Raw genomic sequence first — 23,395 nt, 5'->3', positions numbered from 1 at the left:
ATGCTTGGAGTGATCATGAAATACGGGATTCTCTGATAAGCAAATCCCGCTCTGGTTGTCACACAGAATCATGGTGGTATCCAATGTAAATCCAAACAGCTCACTGAAGAGCTTTCGCAACCAGACTGCCTCATAGGAGGCCATGCTAGCAGCAGTGTACTCTGCCTCGGCGGTGCTCAAAGCCACTGACTTCTGCTTCCTGCTCATCTAGGATATCGAGGCAAATCCCAAAGAGAAATAGCACCCAGAAGTGCTCTTTCGGTCCACCACACTGCCTACCCAATCAGCATCAATATACCCAAGTAGTCTCACATCTCCGGCAGTGTATCTCAACCCATGAGTGATTGTGCTATGAAGATATCTCAACAGATTCTTGGCACTAATCCAATGTGAGTGGTGAGGTTCAACCATATGTTGACTCAATGTGTTGATTGCAAAGCATATATCCAGACGGGAGTTCACCAAGAACATTAATGCTTCAACGAGTTGACGATACTCGGTAGCATTTCGTAAAACAGGTCCAGCAACACTACCATTTAACTTGTTGAAGTCAAGCTCCATTGGGGTAGTTACGGGCTTGCAGTCCACCACGCCGAATCTCTCCAATATGTTCACCACATATTTTCTTTGAGATAGGAAAATCTCCCCTGGTTTCTACCAAACTTCCAGTCCTAGGAAATAGTGCATAAGTCGTAGGTCTTTCATCTCGAACTCAGAAGCCAGCTCCCTATTACATTCGTGAATGAGAGGGTCTGCACCTATTAGAAAGAGGTCGTCAACATATAGCACCAGTATGAGAGGCTTGTCATCTATAACCTTAAAGTAAAGGTTAGGGTCGGCTTCACTCCTAGTGAATCCCAGCTTCATCAAGTAGCTATCAATCCTCTCATACCATGCTTGGGGTGCTTGCTTTAGCCCATAGAGGGCCTTCTTCAACCTGCACACATGAGATTCTCGATCATAAATCTCAAATCCTTCGGGTTGCTCCACATAGACCTCCTCTTTGATCAAACCATGTAAGAACGCAATCTTGACATCCATCTGATGTAGGTTCCATCCTTGCGAAGCAGCGAGGGCTATGATCAAGCGGATGGTGGTATATCGGGCAACAGGTGCAAATATCTCGTCATAGTTTATACCTTCCTTTTGGGAGAAGCCACGAGCGACAAAACGAGCCTTATACTTTTCCGCACTTCCATCAACTGCATGCTTTATCTTGTAAAGCCATTTTGAAGTGACAACTGCTTTGTCCTAGGGTCTGGGGACCACATCCTAAACATCGTTTTTCATAATGGACTCATATTCCTCGGTCATAGCATCCTTCCATACTTGATGCTTGACAGCATCTGTGAATGACAGGCTCATTTTGGATGATCATGCTCATGATGGTCAAGTATCCCTGATACCTGTTCAGCTTCTTACTTTCACGAAAGGTTCCTCGGGGTGCAATGTGTCCTTCAGCATCATCAAGTGTCCCCCTAAGCCATGAAGGCCTCTTCCTAGAAGAGGAAGGCTCTTGCGGAGGAGGATCAATAGGATCCATAGGTTCTTCCACATCGGCATCGTCTCATCTTCTTTTTCCTTCAGTTCCCCAGTGTTAGCTTCTTTAGATCCCCTTAAAGTAGGAAGATTGTCTACCTTGCTAAGAGCCATATCTTCGTCAAATGTGACATCATGACTAATCTCGACTTCCCTTTGACCAGCTACATAGATTCTATAGCCCTTAGTATTTTCATTATAGCCCACGAAGATTCCTTTCTTTCCAGATGCACCCAATTTATTCCTTTTTTTCTTTAGGCACATGAAAATATACAGGGCTTCCAAAAATTCTAAAATGAGATACATTAGGTTTCTTACCGGTGAACATTTCTTCAGGAGTCTTGGAACCCAATGCTTGATGAGGGCATCAGTTTTGTACATATACGGCAGTATTTGCAGCTTTGGCCCATAGAAACTTCGGAAGTCTTTGATCATGGAGCATAGCACCGACAGCTTCCACAATTGTATGATTCTTCCTTTCTGCCACACCATTCTGTTCAGGAGTATATGGCGTAGTAGTCTCCCTCTTAATACCAGCCTCTTTGCAAAAGTCATGAAACTCATTGGATTCATATTCAGTCACATTATCAGTCCTTAAGATCTTGATCTTATTTTCGGTTTGATTCTCGATCAAGGCTTTGAAGTGCTAAAACCAGGAGAACACCTCATCCTTGTTTTTCAAGAAGTATATCCAAGTCTTGCGAGAATAATCATCTATAAAAGTGAGGTAATATAAATATCCTCCCAAGGAGTTCACAAGCATCATACTGGATATGTCTGAGTGAACCAACTGCAATATATCGGAGGTCTTACTTTGGCTTGAGGGGAATGGTCCCCTTTTGAGCTTCCCTTCGGCACATCTTGGATATACACCTTCTGGCTCTAATTTGAACTCGGGCATCCCGGTCACCATTTTTCTTACATTGGGTACAGCTTTATAATGAAGGTGAGCAAACCTCCGATGCCATAGTTCAGACTGAAGAGATGTGTCACAAGACATGACACCCAGCAGACTTCCACCGACCTGATATAATGAATCAACTCGAAACCCAAGAGCAAAAGCATCTTTAAAGTTCTTTTTCCATACACATACCTTGCCATCGCTGAAATCCACCTTGTAGCCTTTGTCTTCCATTGCCGAAATGGACACCAAGTTCTTATTGAGATCAGGTACATATAATACATCTTGTAAGTGGATGGTATTACCCTTATTCAATTGAAGAATGACATTTCCTACGCCTTTCATGGGATATTTTGAATTATCTCCAAGAACAATTTCCAGGTTGGTTTCCTTCTCTATCAGATTATAGAGAGCTTCTTTGTAACTAGTGAAGTGCCTTGAGGCACCACTATTAATAAGCCAATTTCCCGGCGAGTCCGAGGGAGCAGTGGTAGATAGAGCTACTAGTGGATAATATTCATCTTGCTTATTGTTAACAGTGTTAGATTCATACCTGGAATTTCTTGCCTTCTTGAATGGTTGTCCTCTTCCTTGATTTCCGACACTTCTTTTATCTCTGCCATTTGACCTGCCATTCCTTTGATTGCCTTGAGAGGGATTTTGATCATCATCCTGGTGTGAGTCCCTTTTATCAGGGCGCTCCCTAGCATAGTGACCTGTTTTATTGCAATTGTAACATCGCCCTTTTCTTCCACCCTTTGGTCTAGCCTTTCCTTTGAATGTAGCCCCAGAATTGTTTCTTCTTTTAGTATGAGAAGAAAAGGCAGAGGGATGACCTTTAAGTATGGGCATTTCTTGCTCTTCCATCCTCGTTTATTCTTGAATGCATCTGGCCATTAATTCCTCAAATCCAGGAATTACGTTATTGTTGAGAAGAGTAGTCCTGAATATATACCATTCAGATGGCAGTCCTCCAAAAGTTGTGAGTGTCATTTCCCTGTCAAGAATTACTTCCCCAATAGATAGGTGATCGTTCTTGATCTCGGTGATCCTTAAGAAATATGCTCGCATACTCTCATCTTTGCCCTTCTTAATTTCCTTCAGCTTATTTCTAAGAAACAAAACTTAATTTGCATCATTAACTTTAAATAAACTCACCAGTCTATCGTAGATTTCCTTGGAGGTGTTCAGCTCGAAAACATAGGCTACCAAGCGTTTGTCGATAGAGTCCCGAATGATCTTCCTTGCTTTGACTTCTCCCTTGGTACATTTGTTCCTAGCAGTAGTGGATGCATTTGATGGAGGCTCAATAATCCCGCCTCTCACATGATCCAACACTTCCTGCTCTTCTAATGTTAGATCGAGAGACATCTTCCATCCGTGATATTTAGACTTCTCACGAGGTTTGTCTTCAGCAGGGAAGTGCGTTGAGGACCCCATGATTTCTTTCAGATACCCTTTCCAACCTTCTCTTCGGTGATTGCTCTTGCTCTTGCTCTTGCTTGGGCTTTATCTTCACCTCAGCTCCGATACCATGTTAAATTATGGTATGTTCTATGCTTAGAGCAGTTTACTTATTTTTCTTCTTATTAGCCACAGATTAGCAATCACATATACATTAAGTAAAGTGCAAATAGAACATTAAATGATCAACAGAAAACAAGCCAAGACAAGAGAGACAAGATGTGGCAGCTAGCCAGGGACAAACCCCAATGCGGGGAAACCCTTTGATCAAATCTTATTTTCTCTTCAATAGTTCAGCAGAGAGAAATAGTACAAAACCTGAATTCTGTAATTTTATATCAGTAGTAGCAAACCCTAGATCAGCAAAGTCAAACTTGGTCAAACTCGCTGAAATTGACCTCTAAAATACTTTGTCAATTTCCGGTCAACTTGTCCTCGAACAGCCTAAAGAAACAACCCTTGAACAGCCCCAAAAGTTTAGTCAATTTGCAGATTTCTGAAGTCAACTTGCAGCCCTAAACTAGGGCAGTCAACACCGGTCAAACCAGAGGTTAGATCACCTCGATTATCATGCCAAAATTTGCGGCCTGCCTAGGAGAGGCAACCACACCCAATCCACACTTCTGGAAGGTCAACGCTTGGTCAACACTGGTCAAAGAGATGACCTACTGCCCTAGCATCCTTCTTTCTGCGTCTTCCTTGCCCTAGGACGTCTTCCTTCTAGCCACACGTGTGAGAGAGAGAGAGTCTCCTTTTATGCGTAGGAGACAAAGAGAAGATGAGTGAATTGAATTGTCCAAATGAGTAGAATGCTCCTTGTATTTATATGCAAAAGTTGAGGTTGAATAGACATGACTATTGGGCTTCTGAGCCTACATAAGTTCGCTGGCCGACCTTGACAATTTGTCCATAATCAAAATAAATTCATATCTCCACAAATACTTATCAGAATCAGATGATCTTTAGATCAATCCTACACTTCTCAATGAGAGGAATCTAGGAAAAATATCATAAACCATAAATAAGGTGATCCACATGGAGTTTGGCCCTAGTTGCCAATTTTAACAAGTACCTCTATCCGGAAACAGATATTTTGGCGGATCCAGCAACTGGATGAACAAACTCCACAGGTGACTACATTGTCCCCAGTGTTGTGCAGCGATGGCTACTCCCAGCTCTACACTAGGACTACGTCACCTCCTCTAGGAGTTACGTCACCCTCCCGGTGAGCCTTCCTGGCACAGAAATCGATCTATTGAATTGATGCCCAATCTGCCTCACAGAAACCCCAGCGCTGCCTCTGCGTGACTGCGTCAGCCCTCTAGCCTCTATGTCACCCTCCTGGAGCTATGTTGTCTCTCCCTGGTGCTGCACTGCCTCTCTGTTATGTATTCGCAACCCTGGATGAAAGTCCTGCTGCCGAACTACCCCTCTCTGCACTAGAAGCTTACTCTGAAATTCTCAGCAAATCACGCCCCAGAATTTCGATCTAGCTCAAGTACTGCTCTCCCTGTCTGTGTTTCTCCAAGTGACCCCAAGCCTTCCTTTATACCTTTCCTTTTGAGAAATCAACAGTCGTGATTTAATCTCTAATCAACAGCTAAGATTAAATTAAACTTTATCCTCGTCACTTAGAAGCTTCTCACCCATATTAATTCACTTTAATTATTTTAATTTCCTAAGTTTCAACTTAGGCACCATTAAAAATAATTAATTATTTGAATAACATGCACTCTGGGTGGAATTTCTCTAAACGATTTTGGGTCTTGGAGATCTCATGTGTTCTAGCCCCTCCACAAAATTTCGGAGCTAGAGCACATCCGATGCTACCCAAAAATCAACAGTAAAAAGGTTTAGTATTGAGTCAAATATGAATTATGGAACCTCCACACCATGTCGGCCTAAGGGAAGATCAAGTCGGCCTAAGACCCTATTTGACCCCACAAGAAGCCTATAAATGGAAGGACATCGAATTCATTTGCAGCATCACTTCTCATCAAGTTCGAATTCTCTCTGTTGGGTAGAAGTTTGAAAATCTTGTTGTTGGGCAGAAGTGCGAAGTGGGTAGCTAGGAAAGTTTGTTGCTGGGAAGCCGAAGTGAATGCCAGTCTGGGTGAATCTAAGGAGTCAAGGAAAATCAAAATTTTGATGGTGGTCTCTCTCTGTTTCGTGCTCTGGATTGGGAGATCAAAGTCTTCCAAGTTGGACTACTGCCAAAAGCTATTAACCACTGCAAGTTGTTGCATAGTCGAAGTTGCTTGGAAGAGGTCAATCTTCTGGAGGCTGACTTGGTGTGGAGGGAAGGTTTGGTCTTGGTCTAGGGTGAAGAGTCTCAAAGAATACTATTGAAAGGACGAATTACTTTGACTTAGTTTTCCCCTCGAGGGGGCTTTGCCCTGGCATGTGCGAAAGGACAAATTACTTTGACTTAGTTTTCCCCTCGAGGGGGCTTTGCCCTGGCATGTGCCTACATCTTGTGTTCATTGTTTTATGTGTTGCTGCTTTTGGTAATTACTTGAACTAAAGAAAGAAGATATAAAGAAATGTAATAATAAGAGACATCACAAGTAATTATCAAGATCTAGAAAATCTTTACTTCCTTTCTGATTTTCCAACATGGAATCAAAGCTTTGGTGAAGAAGGAAGAAAAAAGCAGATCCATTCATAGGTACTATCTCAGGGAAGGAGTCTATTATATCCAAGGAAGATGTCTAACTCAATCAAGGGTGAGAACAAACTTGAAGGAGCATCCAACTTCAGATCCTGGAAGAAGAGGATTGACCTAATCTTCGAGAAGAACAAGGCACTGGATTTGGTAAGAGGAAATGTAAAGAAACCTACAGAAGAAGCCAGTGATGCCGACAAAGCGAAATTGGCATGTGCCTACATCTTGTGTTCATTGTTTTATGTGTTGTTGCTTTTGGTAATTGCTTGATGAACTAAAGAAAGAAGATATAAAGAATCGTAATAATAAGAAACATCACAAGTAATTATCAAGATCTAGAAAATCTTTACTTCCTTTCTGATTTTCCAACATGGAATTAGAGCTTTGGTGAAGAAGGAAGAAAAAGGCAGATCCATTCACAGGCACTATCTTAGGGAAGGAGTCTATTATATTCAAGGAAGATGTCTAACTCAATCAAGGGTGAGAACAAACTTGAGGGAGCATCCAACTTCAGATCCTAGAAGAAGAGGATTGACCTAATCTTCGAGAAGAACAAGGTATTGGATTTGGTAAGAGGAAATGTAAAGAAAGCTATAGAAGAAGCCAGTGATGCCGACAAAGCGAAATTTAAGGATTTAGAATTGGTGGCTATGACTCTGATGGCAGTCTTGCCCCTTTCATAGCTAACCTCAATCATGCTCAAGAGATCGAAGGGACCAAGGAACAAAGTTGACATGTCTAAGATAGAGTGTTATCAATGTCATAAGAAGGGTCACAACAAAAATCAATGTCCCGAGAATCCAAAGAATAAGAAGAGAAGAAGAAATCAAGCCAACTTTGCTGAAGGAGACTCAAAGAAAGTCAAGCCCAAAGAACCCGACATTAGGGACTTACACTATTAATTCCTTTGCTTATAGGTTTACATATCTTGTTTTATATGTTTTAGAATTTGTAGGGTTTTAACATATTTTGGAAAAGACATTTTTGTATTGTTTTAAGTTTATAGGTTTCCCTCAAGCTTTGGAGAGAACTCCTAAAAAATCTCAAAGATAAGTATCTCATGTCTTTTCAGTTTTGGGTTCATGTACTCATTTAGTTTTGATTATATTAAATACTAATCACCTTTCTCCCTCTGTTGTCTTGGTTAGGAAAAACATCTACAAGGAGGATCTCTTAAGACAAGGTTAGTTAAGAAACTTAGGAAAAACATTTGCAAGAAGGAGGTTCTCTCAAGACAAGGTTAGTCAAGAAACAAAGGAAAAACATCTGCAAGGAGGATCTCTCAAGACAAGGTTAGTCAAGAAACAAAGGTATGCTTTAAATACATTGATTGAATTATTCATTTGATGATCTGTTACTAACTCTGCTATGACTAGATGTATTGAATCTTAATGATTCTTGTTTGGGTGATTCATCTCTTGATAAATCTACCCACCCCACTCATATTTTTGATTGACTATATAGAACCCTAGACAGGTTCTAGAAAACCCTAACCGAAGGGTATGCTAATGTGAATGTTTGAAATCCTAAACTGCTTAGGGATATTGTGAAATGCTAGTTGAAGTCTTATTGATGAAATCATGTTTGGGATTTTGGTGTGATCGGGAAATCCTAACTTGTTAGGATTGAGTTATAAGGTCTAAAATGCAGGAACCTTTGAAAATTTGGTAATATAGGGTTTGTTATGTTTCTACATTGGAACCCTAACACATTAGGGTTTGGTGGAATATATGTTTCTGCATTGGAACCCTAGCTCGTTGGGGTTTGGTGGAATGTGTGTTCTACATTGGAACCCTAGCTCATTAGGGTTTGGTGGAATGTGTGAGCAAGGCCCTTACATTGTCTTAGAAATGGTTTTCTTTGTATGTGTGTTTGTCTGATCAAACCCTAGTGTAATCATAATGATTGTGTGTCTAACTCTTATTTGATATTGTTATGAAGTTGGGTTTGACTAACACATGATATGAAATGTATTTGCATGATGATGAAATCTAAGCATGTATAGATATGTTCTTTTGATTGAAACCCTAGCTTGGTCTAGGTGAGATGTATTTATGTTATTGGTCATATGATATGCTTATGTATGGTTATGAATTCCTAGTTATGTGTGTTGACCTAGTCATTGATGGTCATGAGTCGTACGATTTAGTGGAAGTCCTTGTCTGAGATTCTAGGATGATGTTATCTGGAAATCTAGGGTGTTGTAGCTAAACCCTAGTGAAGCTAATTGTCTAGTATGTGTGATATAACAATCTGAAATCTATTAGACAATTGTTGAAAATGAAGATCCTAGGGTTTTGCAGTTAAATCCGAGTAGTGACATTATCTAGTATGAAATGTAGCAAACTGAGATCTATGCGTGTAATGATTGTTGAGATTGTGGAAATGGATTTCTAGGGTTTTGGAGTTAAACCTTAGTTGAAGTAGAAAACTCTTATGAGTATTGACTATATGATAATTTGAGATTTGTGAAGAGATTGTTGAAATCTGAATTTTTGGTTGAGTTTAATGATTTCTCAGAAATCTAGGGTTTGCAAACTAACCCTAGTGGTAGTTGGTCATGTTATTGACTGATTGATGGTTGATTGAAAAATCTAGGGGTTGGAACTAACCCTAGTGAAAGTAGGTCAGGTTAATGACTATGTTGTGATTGAATTTGATTGATTCTGTACAAAATCTAGGATTTGTATGAATCCCTAGTGAGAAGTCTAACATATGTATTTTGAAAGGATGATAGATGCTTTGTAGATCTATATTTGTCTGAATTGTTTCTATGGTTTTCCATATGTTGTAGTAAGGTATGTCATACCTTTGGAAGACACATTGAAATCCTAGATGGAATGAAAGTTGAAGTAGTTTAGGGTGTATTACAAAGTCCCTAGCAAGATGTTGAAGAGTATATGTCTCTTGTTTATAATTAAGTCTAGGTATCTGATATATATATGAAATGCTTCTGTGTTTTTGATATGGCTAACATCATGCTTCTATAGTTTTGGTTGTACTTGCTATTGAAGTTGTGTAGGTACACAACCTTCAACTTGGTGAAGATGTTCATTGATGTGATAAGCATTATGGGGATGATAATATCTCTGATGAAATGGTTGGAAGCCACAAAAGATTCTCCGATGTCAAAAAGGAAGTTGACCTCCCGGGAGAAGCATGAATAGAAGAGACCTCCCTAAGATTAAGAGGGAGTCCAGATAAAGAGGTGCTTCCTAGTTGAGAGGGAGGGCTTAGCTTGGTTTTAATTGAAGAATGAATTTCGGAGGTGTTGTCGCACAGAATATCTAGGCACCACGACAACGGCTCAGATCGGCAGCTGTCACCCTGATCCTAATCTCTCCATTTAAGTTGTCTCCCTACAACAGGCTAAGGGGGGCAGACCCTATGGAAAAATGGAATGAAGAAGAACTAGTTGGGAACCAACCAATTTGGAAGACAAAGTGAAGCGATCAAGTACTTGATTAAGATTTAGCAAGACTTAGGATTTTATTAGATTTTAAACAATTGATACCAATGCCTTATGGAGTCAACGATCTTGCTAGTGAAATTAAGACTAAGTAACCGATTAGCAACTGTTGCTTAGATGAATGACTATCTTATATGAAATGCAGATCCTAAAGCTAATGTGAGATGCAAGAATATTTATAAATTTTAGTTAAATACCTATCTAAATGTGAATCCTTCGATCATTTTTGTGTTGAGCCTGATTTCGTAGTAATTGGCATAGAGAAGATAAGGCGAAGCACACTAAGGTGTGATTAGCGATACCTCTCCTGAAAATCTAACATACTCGGTGCCTCCGGCACTGCAAAGAGTTGTGGCTCTGACGACTGTAAGGTCACCGTTTTAAGTACTATTAAAAGCAGGCTTCTCAAGCAAAGATGGATGGATACCTATCTCTCTATCGACCAAGCTTATGCTTGGAAGTAAATTTTATTTATGCAAAGCTAACTTATATGCGAATGCACCAGATGATGGGATGAAGTTAGACTCGAGGATCAGAAACACTTGTGTCACAAAAGCCCTCAATCACCAAAATTAAATGTTTGCTTTACTGGATGAAGACTTAAAAAATAAACCCCTGAAGATATTACAATTAAACCACAAGCTTATTTCAAATCTTTCTAATACAATTATAGCTCAAAGAGAACAAAAAATTCTTTGCAATTTAATATCAATGTCAATAGATGTTCACAAATACTCAGCTTAGGAAACAAAGATATGCGATCTATTATAATTCCATGACAGAGCACTTTAACAATTACTTGAAAATATTCGCAATATATCTAACATGTAACACACATTAAATAATTCAAGCAATGACGATCAATTTCAATAGATGCACAATATTCTAGCAATTAAATTTCTAGACATCCAAATACTTTTAAAAACCATGAAATTTAAATGCTAATCAATTCCAATCCTAGAATTAAAATGATTTATTCTTAGTGACCCAAATCTAGGAAAATTTATCACCTTTCTATAGTTAATATTTAGATAAAAAATTTATGTTTAATTATAGAAAATAAAAAAAAGTTAATACCACAAAAGTTCTCTTTTAGATTTTATTCTTAGCACAAAAAGACACCAAGAAGGAATTTTAAAATTGACGATTGAATTTGTCCTTAGGAAAATTCTTCAATGTGCTAAGTTTTATGAAGTAGGACTAATGTGGCAAATAAAAAATGGGACCAAAATAAATCAAAAGATTTAAGAAAATAAAATAAAATAAAATTAATGGGCTAGTGGCCACATAAAAAAATTTAAAATCATTTAACACTAAATATTTACTTTTGATTTAAGTTTTGGATAGTCTCAAAGTAAGCCTTTTATTTTTTTTAGTTTTATTTTTTAAGATCTTTTAGGGTTTTGGATGTATATTTTTTATTTTTTTATTTTTAAGCAAAGTTGTAATCAAATAAAATTAAAATGAAACATCAAAAAAAAAGAAAAGAAATCGAAGTCAATTTTATTTATTTATTTGTTATTTATGTTATAAACCAAAAAAAAATCAAAACTAAAATCAAAATGAATCAAAACTAAAAAGAATCATAAATCGAACTTACACAAAAAAAACTAAGTTATACCTACCTAACCCTACTAACACAAGCAAAATCGAAAAAAGAAATCATGATTTTTCTTTTTATGAGTGCAGGTCGACCACAGGGAGCAAGGGTTTGATGGCATGGAAGGGTGAGGGAGGACGAGGAGACTCGACGGCGGGTTTAGACACAGTTTGAGAGGCTGCAAGGGTTAAGGAGAGGTTTACGAGAATGCTTGGCAGCGATGGAGAAAGCCACGGGTGCAGATTTGAAGGTGAGGGTGACAGCCCCCAATCTGAGCCGTTGTCGTGGTGCCTAGACATTTTGTGCAACAACATTTTTGGCACCGTTTCCAGGGATATTTTATTCTCGGCACTTCAACGACATTTCGTCATCATTCTTCTCATTTCTCGTCTTTTCATTTGAGCCGACAACGACAACATTTTTTAGTGTCGTTGCTGGGGACCAATTTGTTAGGCCTTGGCTCTACGACGACATTCATCTTTCATCGTTCTATCATTCGTTTTAGTCAGCGACACAGCATTTTTTGGTGTCATTTGATCTTTTCATCTCTTCATCTTTCATCATCTCATTAATCATTTCATCTGCACTTTTAACACCTGGACATTTCGGTTCGTTCCTTGTTTGAGTGGCGACTCCACTTCTTTCATTTATTATTTCTCAGACAAGAAGCCCTCCCTTATATCCAGTTGTTTTTGCCTTTTGGATCCTAGAGCTAGATTCATGTTCAAGTGGCAACTCCACTTGTTTCATTTCTTACAAATTTCTACTAGAAGCTCGCTTCTTGTGGATCTCTTGATTTTCTTGAGCAGGGGTCTCTCTCTAGCATCCATTTGGTCCCTCCTTATCCCTTCAAGCAGGTCATCATGGATGATTCGTTTACCCCATGTCATTTTATTTATTTTCTCCATGATATGTCGAAAGAGGCCATTCGTAAATTGCCTTTGATCTCGGGTGGTGATTCAGTCGCTGTTCGAAAGCATCTATGCAGGTTTACTCATACAATAATCAAATATTGTAGTTCTCCCCAATATAAACATGAAGATGTCAAAATGCATCTATTTGCCTTTTCTTTAGAGGGTGATGCCTTGAATTGGTTTAATAATTGTCCTGAAGATTATTTCGCTTCTTTACAAGACATCGTCAATGCTTTTACAGATAGATATGGTGATCAAGGTAGCTCCCCTTGTGCCCCTAACATTATGCAACAGGATGAAAATAATTTTGTAAAGGATCCAACTGTCAGTGAAAGATTTCAAGACAATTCTCCATATTAGAATGTGCCATCCACTTGTACCGATGCAAGACGAATCTATGATAGTGGAAAAGCGGGAACAAGTTATCAAATCAGTGTCGACAGTGAAAGGGAGAACAATAAGCATCTTATAGAAGAATTAAAGTAGTTGGTTAAAGACATGCATTTCAGTCAAACACAGCGGGTAAAAAATATGGAGCTTAATCAAGAAAAATTATAACTGATTACGTCGAAGATATGAGAACTTTGTACACTCAACTGGGAAAACGTGATGAGGAGATGGAAATCATGAAAATTAAACACTTCGATCACGTAGCCACCGTAGTAGAAAAGTGTGCTCAGAATATGGAGGATATGAGGACCAACATGAAGAGTCAGCATGCAAAGGAAATGGAAACCATGAAAGCTAATCATGACAGGGAAATTAATTCTATGCAAAGCAAGTTATTAACCCTAGAGGAAAATATGACGATCATGGAATTTAATCATTCAAATCACGTGACTGCCATGGAAACAAGTTATCAAGAAGAAATAAGTCTGATTCAAAATAGATTGTCAACTATGGATGAAGAAATGACCATCATGAGATTCAAGTATAATAATCAGTTAGCTATCATACAAGCAAATCATGAGAAAGAGATAAACTCTATGCAACGTTGTTTGATGACCATAAAAGCAAATAATGACAAAGTAATAAAAAATATGGAAGCTGGTTAGATATGTCTTCAGAATAAGTTATTGACCATGGAGGAAAACCATGCCAAAGAAGTCAGTGCTATGAAGGTTGAACACTCTACCCAGATGGATTCCATAACCATACAAGTATAGAAACTTCAGCATCAGTCAGAGGATGAAAGTGACAAGGAAACGTCAACAAATCATAAGCCTCCCTATTTGCTGCAACAAGCTCCATCTTATTGTGAGGTCATTTGTTCCATTGAAAAGTGGCTAATTGAAGGTGACTCGAATAAAATGGAAATTAATAAGAATCAGGTTGATGCTTGCATGTTTGATCCAGTGGTCATAAAAGATGAAGTTATAACTCATGACACCTGTGAGACTGATCCATCATTCTTAACAAAGTAGATGCAGAATGAAGAAAGACATGTCATGCATATCTTACATACTTCATCTGAGAGTTTTGAAGCAGAATGTTCCACATCATCAGTGATATAGCCTGCCACAAAGAAAAAGTGCAAGAGAAAGAGAATGAGAAAGCGGTTTGATGCATCAAATGGTCGAAAGCAGCTTGATTTTCGCATAGGAAAAGGTCCTACCATATGCAGGATTGGACATGGCACATCTGAGAAACAGTCGACAGATTTTCCTGAATGCAGGGAAATGCTCAGTATGCAAATTATTGAACGCATCTGATGCCATGGGGCATCTTTGTATTGTATTTCTAACCTTATGCCATGTTATTTCAATATTTCATTTTGTAGTTAGATTTATGTTTTCCATGTTATTAGGATAGTTAATAAATGAAGAGCTTATATCTTTCCTGTGCTTAACATTATATGGTGATTTTTTGGATGGACGCTACTTATGTTGTGTGTTGCGTGGATGCAAATTCTAGATTCTCACATTTCTCTGGTGTAGCAACGTGTCCCCAAGTAGAGCCAGATGTTGACCACTACGTGTCAACAACCCATAGCAGAACACCTCCTTTTTTCGCAAAAAGGGATAGCGCCTAATTGATGTGTTCGCGTCATCCAACTATCATCATTAGCTTGATCATCGTCTTAAAATGTAAACCCATTCTGCATGTGTATAATGTAAATAATCTTAGCAGATCTGTGTCGTGTATGTAATTACCTAGGTAAACCTACTTTTTTGGTGACGATCTACATTCCAGGAAGTTTTTTGTGTCACCAATCCATTCTTGGATGGTCGGCAGAGTTTTCCTTCAGCCTTACCCCAAAGCCGAAATGGATTTTGTCACTAGGATCTTAGGCAAGTCCTAGTGTTATAGATCGAGTCTATGTAAAAGTGATTTGGGAATAATCCTAACTATTTAGTTAGGTTATTTTATTACAAATTGCTTGGTCTGTTGGATTATATTTGTGTCGCAGAAATGGATAGTCTGTGAGGGTCTATTTTAGATGGGTTTCCCTCTTGTGATGTAAAAGATATGAAAATTATGATGTAAAGTGTCTTGAGGGTTAGAAAAATAATTTATCCCCTCATAGGTTAATTAATTGAATTTTCTGACCAAAAATTAACTAAAATCCTAACCCAGAAATTTAATTAATTCTAGGTTCTAGGTAAATTTAAATTTTCCAAAAGCAAAATTCATTGGTCCTTAAAATTCAAATTTTAAAAGGTCACAGGACTAAGGTAAATTAATTATTTTGCTAAATTTTAAGTCTTTGGTCCCTAGGGTTTAAGTCAAAGTCAAATTTTCTGGAAATTAACTCAAATTTTTTATTTTTGAGTTAATTAAAATGCATTTAATTGAAAAATTCGAATTTCTTCAAGAATTTAATATTTCGACGGATGAGATTAAAAGAAATTTTAATTCTCATCGACGGTCGAGATTACTTTGACAAGGATCACTCGACCTAGCTGTTGGAAGATTTATCTTTAAATAGGAGGTCATTTATCAGTTGTTCCATCCGATCTTTTGATTGTGTGCTAAGCGAAAAGCTCTCGTGTAACCTTTTTGGATTATAAAGAAAGACTCTTCGCGTGTTACTCTTCGTGGAAACACTGTAAGATGTGTCGTTTTTCATGTGTAATTTTTTTTTTAGCCATTGATAATAGCTTCTAAAGAGTGATTTGAGTACAGGTATCTTGCTCAGTCGCTGGGGTTTGAATAATAATATAAATTCTGAACGTAATAGCAGGTATCTATATTTGTCTGAATTTTATTATTGTTTTCTCGCTCTATGTTGATGGTTGAATTGAGTTTTGCAGGAAAGTCTTGATTTTTAGATCATTGGACGTTTGAGGAAGTTTTCAGTTGGACCAGCCAACTCCCGATCTGTGTTTTCTGAAGAGCCCAACTTAATTTGATCCCGGGCTTATCATAAGATATTTTTATAGGTGATGCATGAAGGGTTTTGAACTCAGCACCTTCTTTAAAACTCAAAAAATTTAATTTTTTCTGTGCTAAATCGATAGATCTCACTGTTGAGAGCCTCAGATTATCAGATCTGGAAGAAAAGTTGGACTCACACTCCCTAGATCTGATAGATCTGCCATTCATGTACATATACCTGTAATTATTTTTGGTTTTCTGACTTGGGTTTCTCTGGGTTTTTGTATATGTCGTTTGGGTGTTTTATTGTTGCCTTGTAGCTACAAATCTGAGGAAAAAATCTGTATAGAGTACAGATCTAAGCCTTGGAAGGTAAGATCTAGATCTCTAGGGTTTGTTTGCATCATTTTGCAGAAATACTATTCATCCTTTTGCAGTCCAGGGGTTTAAATTTATTTTTTTTAAATCGAGAGAAAATTTTTAAGGGTTTTATTGATAAATCTAAAGCAGAATATATCAACAAATCAAAAGTTTCTTGGAAAGTTTTTAAGGGTTCTTTGAGCTATCATTCACTGATCCAGAATTTCTTTTTCTTTGAAAAATCTTCGAGATCATTGTTCTGTTGTCCCTTTTTTGGGGTTTCCTGCAAAGTCTCAAATTTTTCTTTGTGTTTTTTAGGTTTTCTGGAAAATCTGTGTTTCATACATTGCCCACAACGGCCATTCCCTACGATTTCATCTGTTGCTAGATTGTTGCTATTCAACTTGCCTTCTCACGCGTTCTAGCCATAGTTCCTACCTATGAAAAATCCTTCTTTTCTTTCCAGCTCACCCATCTGCGTTATTCCTCAGATCCCTCTGCAGCCCAGTCCGCATCCCCCATTCTCCTTATCCCTTCAAATCCGCCGCCTGTCCAAACCTGCTAAACCCTCATACCTTTGCTCATAAACCTGTACACTTTCTATTGTGTGTTGTATGTCCATCACGCTGCCCAACCCGTCTTCTTCCTTGCTCCATCCCTTTTTCCCTTCCACGCATTCCTGTTCGCATCTTCCCGTCACTCTGTGGCTTCCTCTCCCTAATCCGCAGCCATCCATAGCCATCCCCGTCGAGCTGCTGTCCCCAACGTCCTGGAGTCTCCTAGCAGTCAACCCTCAATCGAACCCTTTCTGCCTTCGAGCTTCTTTCAACCTGCAAAACCAAGCAAACTCGTCGTGCAGATTCCCTTTCTGCTGTTGAGTTCTTCCATTCCTCTGACCTGCACAGCAAACACACAAAGCACTTCGACTTTTTTCATTTGGGCTTTGTATGTGTATGATTTGGTTTCGTTTAGTTCTATTTTTTTATTTCTTCGATTTCTTTTATTTGGTTTTGTATTTTCTTTTAGGGTTAGAGTTCGTTTAGATTTTAATCCTTTCGATTTTCTTTTTCTTTTTTTTTCCTTAGATTCATTTTTTTTAAATTTTCGATGGGTTGTCTTGACTTCTATTTTTTATTTTTTTATTTGTTTTGATTTTATTACCTTTTTTATCTTTGATTTATGATTTCGAATTTTTTATTTTTTTGTTTTCATTTAAAAAAATCATTAAAAATCATAATAAAAAATCATAAAAATCTAAAATCTAAAAAAAAAATTAAATCTATAAATTTTAAAAACATTTAAAAATTTTGAGTTTTAAAGTTCTTGGTGACCTGAGAATTACTAAGGAATTAAATTAGAGGGATTTGCGCTTTCACATTAAAAAAAAATTAATGTGGCCTATGGCCCATTAAAATTTTTATTTTATTAACCCTTTTGATTTATTTTACTTATTCAATTTGTCTAAGGAATAATTACACTGTTTATCTAAAGTTCCTTGGTTTCTTTTCATTGTAAGTATTCTTTGGTTTCTTTTCATGGTAAGTAATTTTTCTATGGTCAAGGTGCAATAACCATTTTAATTTATATTGGTTATAGGAAAAAATTAATTAAATTCTAGATCTGGGCCATTAATTGAAAATCATTTTTCTAGAATCTCTTGCATGATACAGTGTGGATCGTTTATATTGATCATACGTGATTGTCACTATTCGTCACATATTGGAAAATTGTTCTAGATAACTTGTTTTCTTACTTAATCTACAGTTAATTGAGCATAAAAGACATTGGTCTGTAGTTATTTATATCTTGTAATTGTGTCTTATCTTAATCCATATATCGTAATTGACCAAGACTTGCTTTAAATTCAACAAGTTATCCATCATTAAAATCTCCTAGAACCCGTTTTCCATAGGCTTTCTCATCAATTTACCTCAGGGACTACCCCCTTTGACTTGTCTAGGAGAGAATCTAAACGGAGTAAGGATCAAGAGTAACAGCACTTACTCTGAGCGTTGTTGCAGTGCCTAGACACATTGTGCAACAACAGGAGGATATGTTGCTGCATGAGAAGTAGGAAGTAAAACATATGATTGAGGAATCTTCTGTCTAAGATTCAGTTGATAGTCCTACTACGGAAAGATGAAAAGCAACATCAAATTGTTTGTAAGGCCCCAGAGGTTTGTATCTGATTATATACACGTGAAAGTATATTATTAATTGGGGTTGTGTTTGTGCAGGTGAATCTCTCGAAGGATTTAAAAGCATGTTGGTTACCAACCAATTTGATTGGGAGAGATTGGTCATTCTTGATATGTTGGATCAAGGGGTGTTGAGGCTTTGTGAGTGAAGCATTGCTTGGGAAGACATCTGGCTGACACTTTGTGTTGATGTCTAAGTCTCGAAGTTGAAAATGTGGTGTTGATTATTGAGCTTTGTTTTGGATACACCCCTGGGTTTTTGGATTGATGGTTAGCAAGTAAGCCTAAGGGTACCTAAAGGGGTTGAAATCTTGAGTCCATCTTAGTCCCACCTGGATAGATTGCCTTGGTCAGGAATCTAGTCCTTGGCATTGCGGTGCCTAAACTGTTGAGTGACTGGTTGGATAGATTGCCCTGGTCAGGAATCTAGTCCATGGCATTGCGATGCCTAAAATTCTTCATGGTTCATATAGTTTGAGATCTTCCACTATATATGTACATTATGAATACCTCCCTAGTTAAGTGGGAGTGTTGGAAAATGTAACTATGTTTGGTCTTTAATAATGTACTTGAGTCATTATGTAATGTACTTGTCAAAAGAATAAAGAAAAGAATTTTTATTGTTATTATTGTGACTTATTAAAGCATGGGTTTCATGCTTGGGTCACCATGTTTTAGGTCAAAGTCCCCATTGAGGACTTCTAAGATTTATTCTGAGTCTACAGAATTATTGTACATTTAAAGAGACCCTTCTTGGGCTTTTGAATCATGTAAAAAGGTTTAGTATTGAGTCAAATATGAATTATGGAACCTCCACACCATGTCGGCCTAAGGGAAGATCAAGTTGGCCTAAGACCCTATTCAACCCCACAAGAAGCCTATAAAAGGAAGCACATCGAATTCATTTGTAGCATCACTTCTCATCAAGTGTGAAAATCTTGTTGCTGGGCAGAAGTGCGAAAATCTTGTTGCTAGGCAGAAGTGCAAAGTGGGTAGCTGGGAAAGTTTGTTGCTAGGAAGTTGAAGTGAATGCGAGTTTGGGTGAATCTAAGGAGTCAAGGAAAATCGAAATTTTGGTGGTGGTCTCTCTCTGTTTTATGCTCTGGATTGGGAGATCGAAGTCTTCCAAGTTGGCCTGCTGCCAAAAGCTGTTAACCACTGCAAGTTACTGCATAGTCGAAGTTGTTGGGAAGAGGTCAATCTTCTAGAGGCTGACTTGTTGTGGAGGGAAGGTTTGGTCTTGGTCTAGGGTGAAGAGTCTCAAAGAATACTATTGAAAGGAAGAATTACTTTGACTAGGTTTTCCCCTCGAAGGGGTTTTGCCCTGGCATGTGCTTACATCTTGTGTTCATTGTTTTATGTGTTGTTGCTTTTGGTAATTACTTGATGAACTAAAGAAAGAAGATATAAAGAATTGCAATAATAAGAAACATCACAAGTAATTATCAAGATCTAGAAAATCTTTACTGTCTTTCTAATTTTCCAACAGGGACAAGACTCCAGAGGAAGTATTCACTCAGGTGAAGCCAGAGATAAGATGCTTGAGAATCTTTGGTCATCTAGTTTACATCCATGTCCCTGTGGAGAAAAGGATGAAGTTGGAGCCTTCAAGATAGAAGGGGTTGTTTGTTGGGTACAATGGGACCTCAAAAGATTATAGGATCTTCATGCTAGCACAAAGGAAGAGAGTTGTGAGTAGAGATGTTAAGTTTGAGGAGAAGTGTGCATCTAAGAAGTCTCATGAGTTGCCACCAACATTGATAGAGGACGAGGAGGAGGAAGTTGCGAAGGAAGAGTAGCTTGCAAAGACTTAGAGTTCGAGGAGTCAATGTTCAGGTGGGGAGGAGTCAATAACTCCTTCCAATTTTTTCAGAAGGCCAAGGTGGTTTGAGCGGGCATTGAGGGATGCTCAAAAGTATGTTGAGGCTCCTAGGAGCACATTCAAGAAGGGTAGGATACCGAAGAAGTTTCCAATCCACATGGCATTAATGACTAACATCATTGAGGAGGCAATAGACCGGGAGGTTTTGGAGGAAAGTCGTGGTGAAGGATGATGCATGGGACATTGTGCTAGGATCGGAGGGAAAGTCAGATTTTAAAGGGAGTGTTGATGATAGTAGCATCAGAAAAGTACTTCCACATAGGTCTAAGTGCCTAGGCGTGTGGAATTTGTTCAAAGAACCCTTGACCATAGCAATTACTTAATTAATGGAATTATTGAAGTAATTGACTTTTATAAGAAAACTGAGTTAATCTAATGAAATGCAAAGGTTATTTGCATTAGTGAATTAGGTAAATATCAACCATTGATCTCAAGTGAATCTCAACAATCAATCACTTTGGAGATTAGGGTTGTGGATTTGGGTGGATTTGGTCAATAACTCTGCTAAAAGAATGGCCAAGCTAAGGGAAAAGACACATCTTTTGAGCACAAGACACAATGAAATAGTGAGATCTTGGTGAATGGGTGGAGAAGAACATTCATCCAGTTGTCGGATGCCATTAGCTTTCGTTCCATTCCCCACCTAGATGAGGGCTTCACAAGAATACAGCGCACTGTCACTCCTCCACCTTCACCCATACATCCCTCCTCAACACTCCCACGGCGACACGCAAGGGCTTCATTAGCGCGCATGCTGGGAGAGCAGGGATAATTAACGGATTCCTTTCCGGAACTCCAACTAAATCAATCCTTCGAAGTGCCTTCAGACCTTACACCCTGAAGATCATCTCTTTGCCATACCTCAGATGGAACCTCACAGGAGAGACAGCGCACTGCTAAAAGAATGGCCAGGCTAAGGGAAAAGACACATCTTTTGAGCACAAGACACAATGAAATAGTGAGATCTTGGTGAATGGGTGGAGAAGAACATTCATCCAAGTGTGTAGATTCCATGGAGGAGTGTAAAGGGGCAGCAAATAAAAAGGATCCAGATCAGCCAGCATGATCCAAGGACAGATCTGCAGAGGGTTTGATCAGCTGAAAATTGAAATATCTCTAGGTTTTGTTGTTTGTATTTTATCCCAAAGGGTGATTTTCCCAAGATGGAAGCCCTTGTATGCTGAAAATAATTATTAAAGAATCAGCAGATTTGAAGGTCAGAAATCTGTGTGCTCTGTATGAGATTGGTGTGATTATTTTGCTTCCACTGTTTTTTTTAGATGTTAAAATTTCAGTATTTTTTTATTTAGTAGATTTGCAATAATAAATCAATTCCCGTGGATGTGGTCCAATGGTTGGGTGGGGAGGTTTGGTCCCGACAGGTCTCATCGTCCAATCTTGGGCAGGACTATTATGTATGCCTGAGAACAATTTCTTCAATTGAAAAAAAAAATTGCAACAAGGTATCTGCTAGGTTAATAAATTGCCGTTGGCTGCGGTTAGGGAAAATTAACATTTAAATGGATCCACATCATCAAAGTGTTTGACCACTCTATCCTCCCCTACCTTTGGGTGCCCTCGTCGTTACCTCAAAGTTGCACAGAAGCCTATGGGAATTGAGCATTGGTCAACGGTATACTGCCGACACTCTGAAGCCTACTCGGAAAGGTTAAAAATCTCTTTGTTTATTTAATAGAATAAATTACATAAAAAAACATTTCCAAAAACCGCATGCCTTTTGTATTTGACAAAAGTTATGCTGTCTTCACAATTACTATATTGAGATCCCGTTCTCTCTGCCTTTTAAAATAGATGCTTTGCTTCAGAAGAGACATTTATACAGTGATGCCATTTGTAATGAAATCATTCTAGTTTACCTGTTATTGCACACATTTTCTTTATTGGCAGAACTATGTTCCAACACCGGTCGCATCATTATAGATATGGTTCAGATTGTTCATCGTAAATTTCCACACAGACACACTTGCACAGGCAAAATACTATCAATGAATAAGATGTTCTCACGACAGTGTTTTTATGATAGGGACTTATGGACCCAACCTTGAAGACTTTGAAACTCGATGGAAACCCATTAAGAAGGTAATGGCATCTGCATATCCCTTATGGTCATTTTCATTTTTGTTTTGAAACTTCCCTGACAATGATTTTACATATTGTGGCAGCATTCGACGGTCTATTTTAGATCGTGGGACAAAAGCCGTGTTACAGTATTTAAAGGACAAACTTCCAGCTTAGGATGTCTTTGGATTGATGAATATATTTTTGCATTAGCAACGAAACAAAGCGCAGGTGGCCTTGTATTTTATTAGAGTTTTGCATGCTAACCTTGTTTCAAACATGTAAATATGCCCTTTTCGGGGTTTGAATCTGCTACATTATAAAAGGAGAAATAATTAAAACATTAATTGGGTTTTTAATTGCTTCTCATGGTAGCCAAATTTGTAATCAACATTTTGTTTAGTGTTTGAAACGCTTTTATCATTGTTTCGGTTTGGCTTTTTATATTAGCATTATGCATATTTTAATTGCTCTAACACCATTGGTAGATGCATGTAACTGCAATATGGAAGATCCGATTAGCAACAAAACTACGTGTTCTGGCCGTTAACATTAGAAAACTAAAACTATAGAATGTCTCTGTCTGTAGTTTAGAAAATTATAAATTAATTAATAGAAAACATAAATATTTTAAAATTTAAAAGATATACATTCAAAAGTAAAACCTGAAATGGCAATAGTGATAAGGTTCGTGTGAAGTAGTAGATCACAATGCATGGAAACACAACTAAATAAACACAATGCTGGTTCTAAACATAAATGAATGGATCACCTTCATTTACTTTGTATTCATAATACAACTCAGAGAAGGCACCAACACAACATCTATTCAGTTTCCATATTACTACTCAGTGAAAGCGAAAACAAAGGGCTGTAATAATAAATGGGCATCTTCATTAATCAGATTGAGGTGTGTGGTTATCATTTACAAAGAAGCAAACAAGGTTCACAACTATCTGTTCAAACTTCCTTAAAACAGTATGTATTAACAATTTTCATTAGTCTT

At 38.0% G+C, this 23,395-nt stretch overlaps 1 protein-coding gene across 3 annotated transcripts in view; it reads left to right on the top strand.

The window, feature by feature from the left end:
• Positions 1-22,833, top strand: part of LOC149152832 (Leucine-rich repeat (LRR) family protein) — a 519,369-nt gene extending 496,536 nt beyond the window's left edge. For 2 of the 3 annotated variants that reach the window (XM_089437808.1, XM_089437807.1), the window contains 2 exons: positions 22,355-22,410; positions 22,494-22,833. In XM_089437808.1, coding sequence (XP_089293934.1) covers positions 22,355-22,410; positions 22,494-22,566 — 129 coding nt within the window. In that variant the 3' untranslated portion in view covers positions 22,567-22,833. Of the gene's footprint in view, positions 1-7,717; positions 7,862-22,354; positions 22,411-22,493 lie in introns of all 3 variants that reach the window. The other variant, XR_016262186.1, reaches the window with a different exon arrangement.
• The last annotated feature ends 562 nt before the right edge of the window (positions 22,834-23,395 follow it).

The sequence above is a fragment of the Pinus tabuliformis genome, chromosome 9 (assembly GCF_031772625.1).
Source record: "Pinus tabuliformis cultivar Carrire ecotype Pingquan chromosome 9, CPIR1, whole genome shotgun sequence".
In the NCBI taxonomy this organism is placed as follows: domain Eukaryota; kingdom Viridiplantae; phylum Streptophyta; class Pinopsida; order Pinales; family Pinaceae; genus Pinus; species Pinus tabuliformis.
The sequence above is the reverse complement of the archived record's forward strand: the minus strand, read 5'-3'. Positions and strand labels throughout refer to the sequence as shown.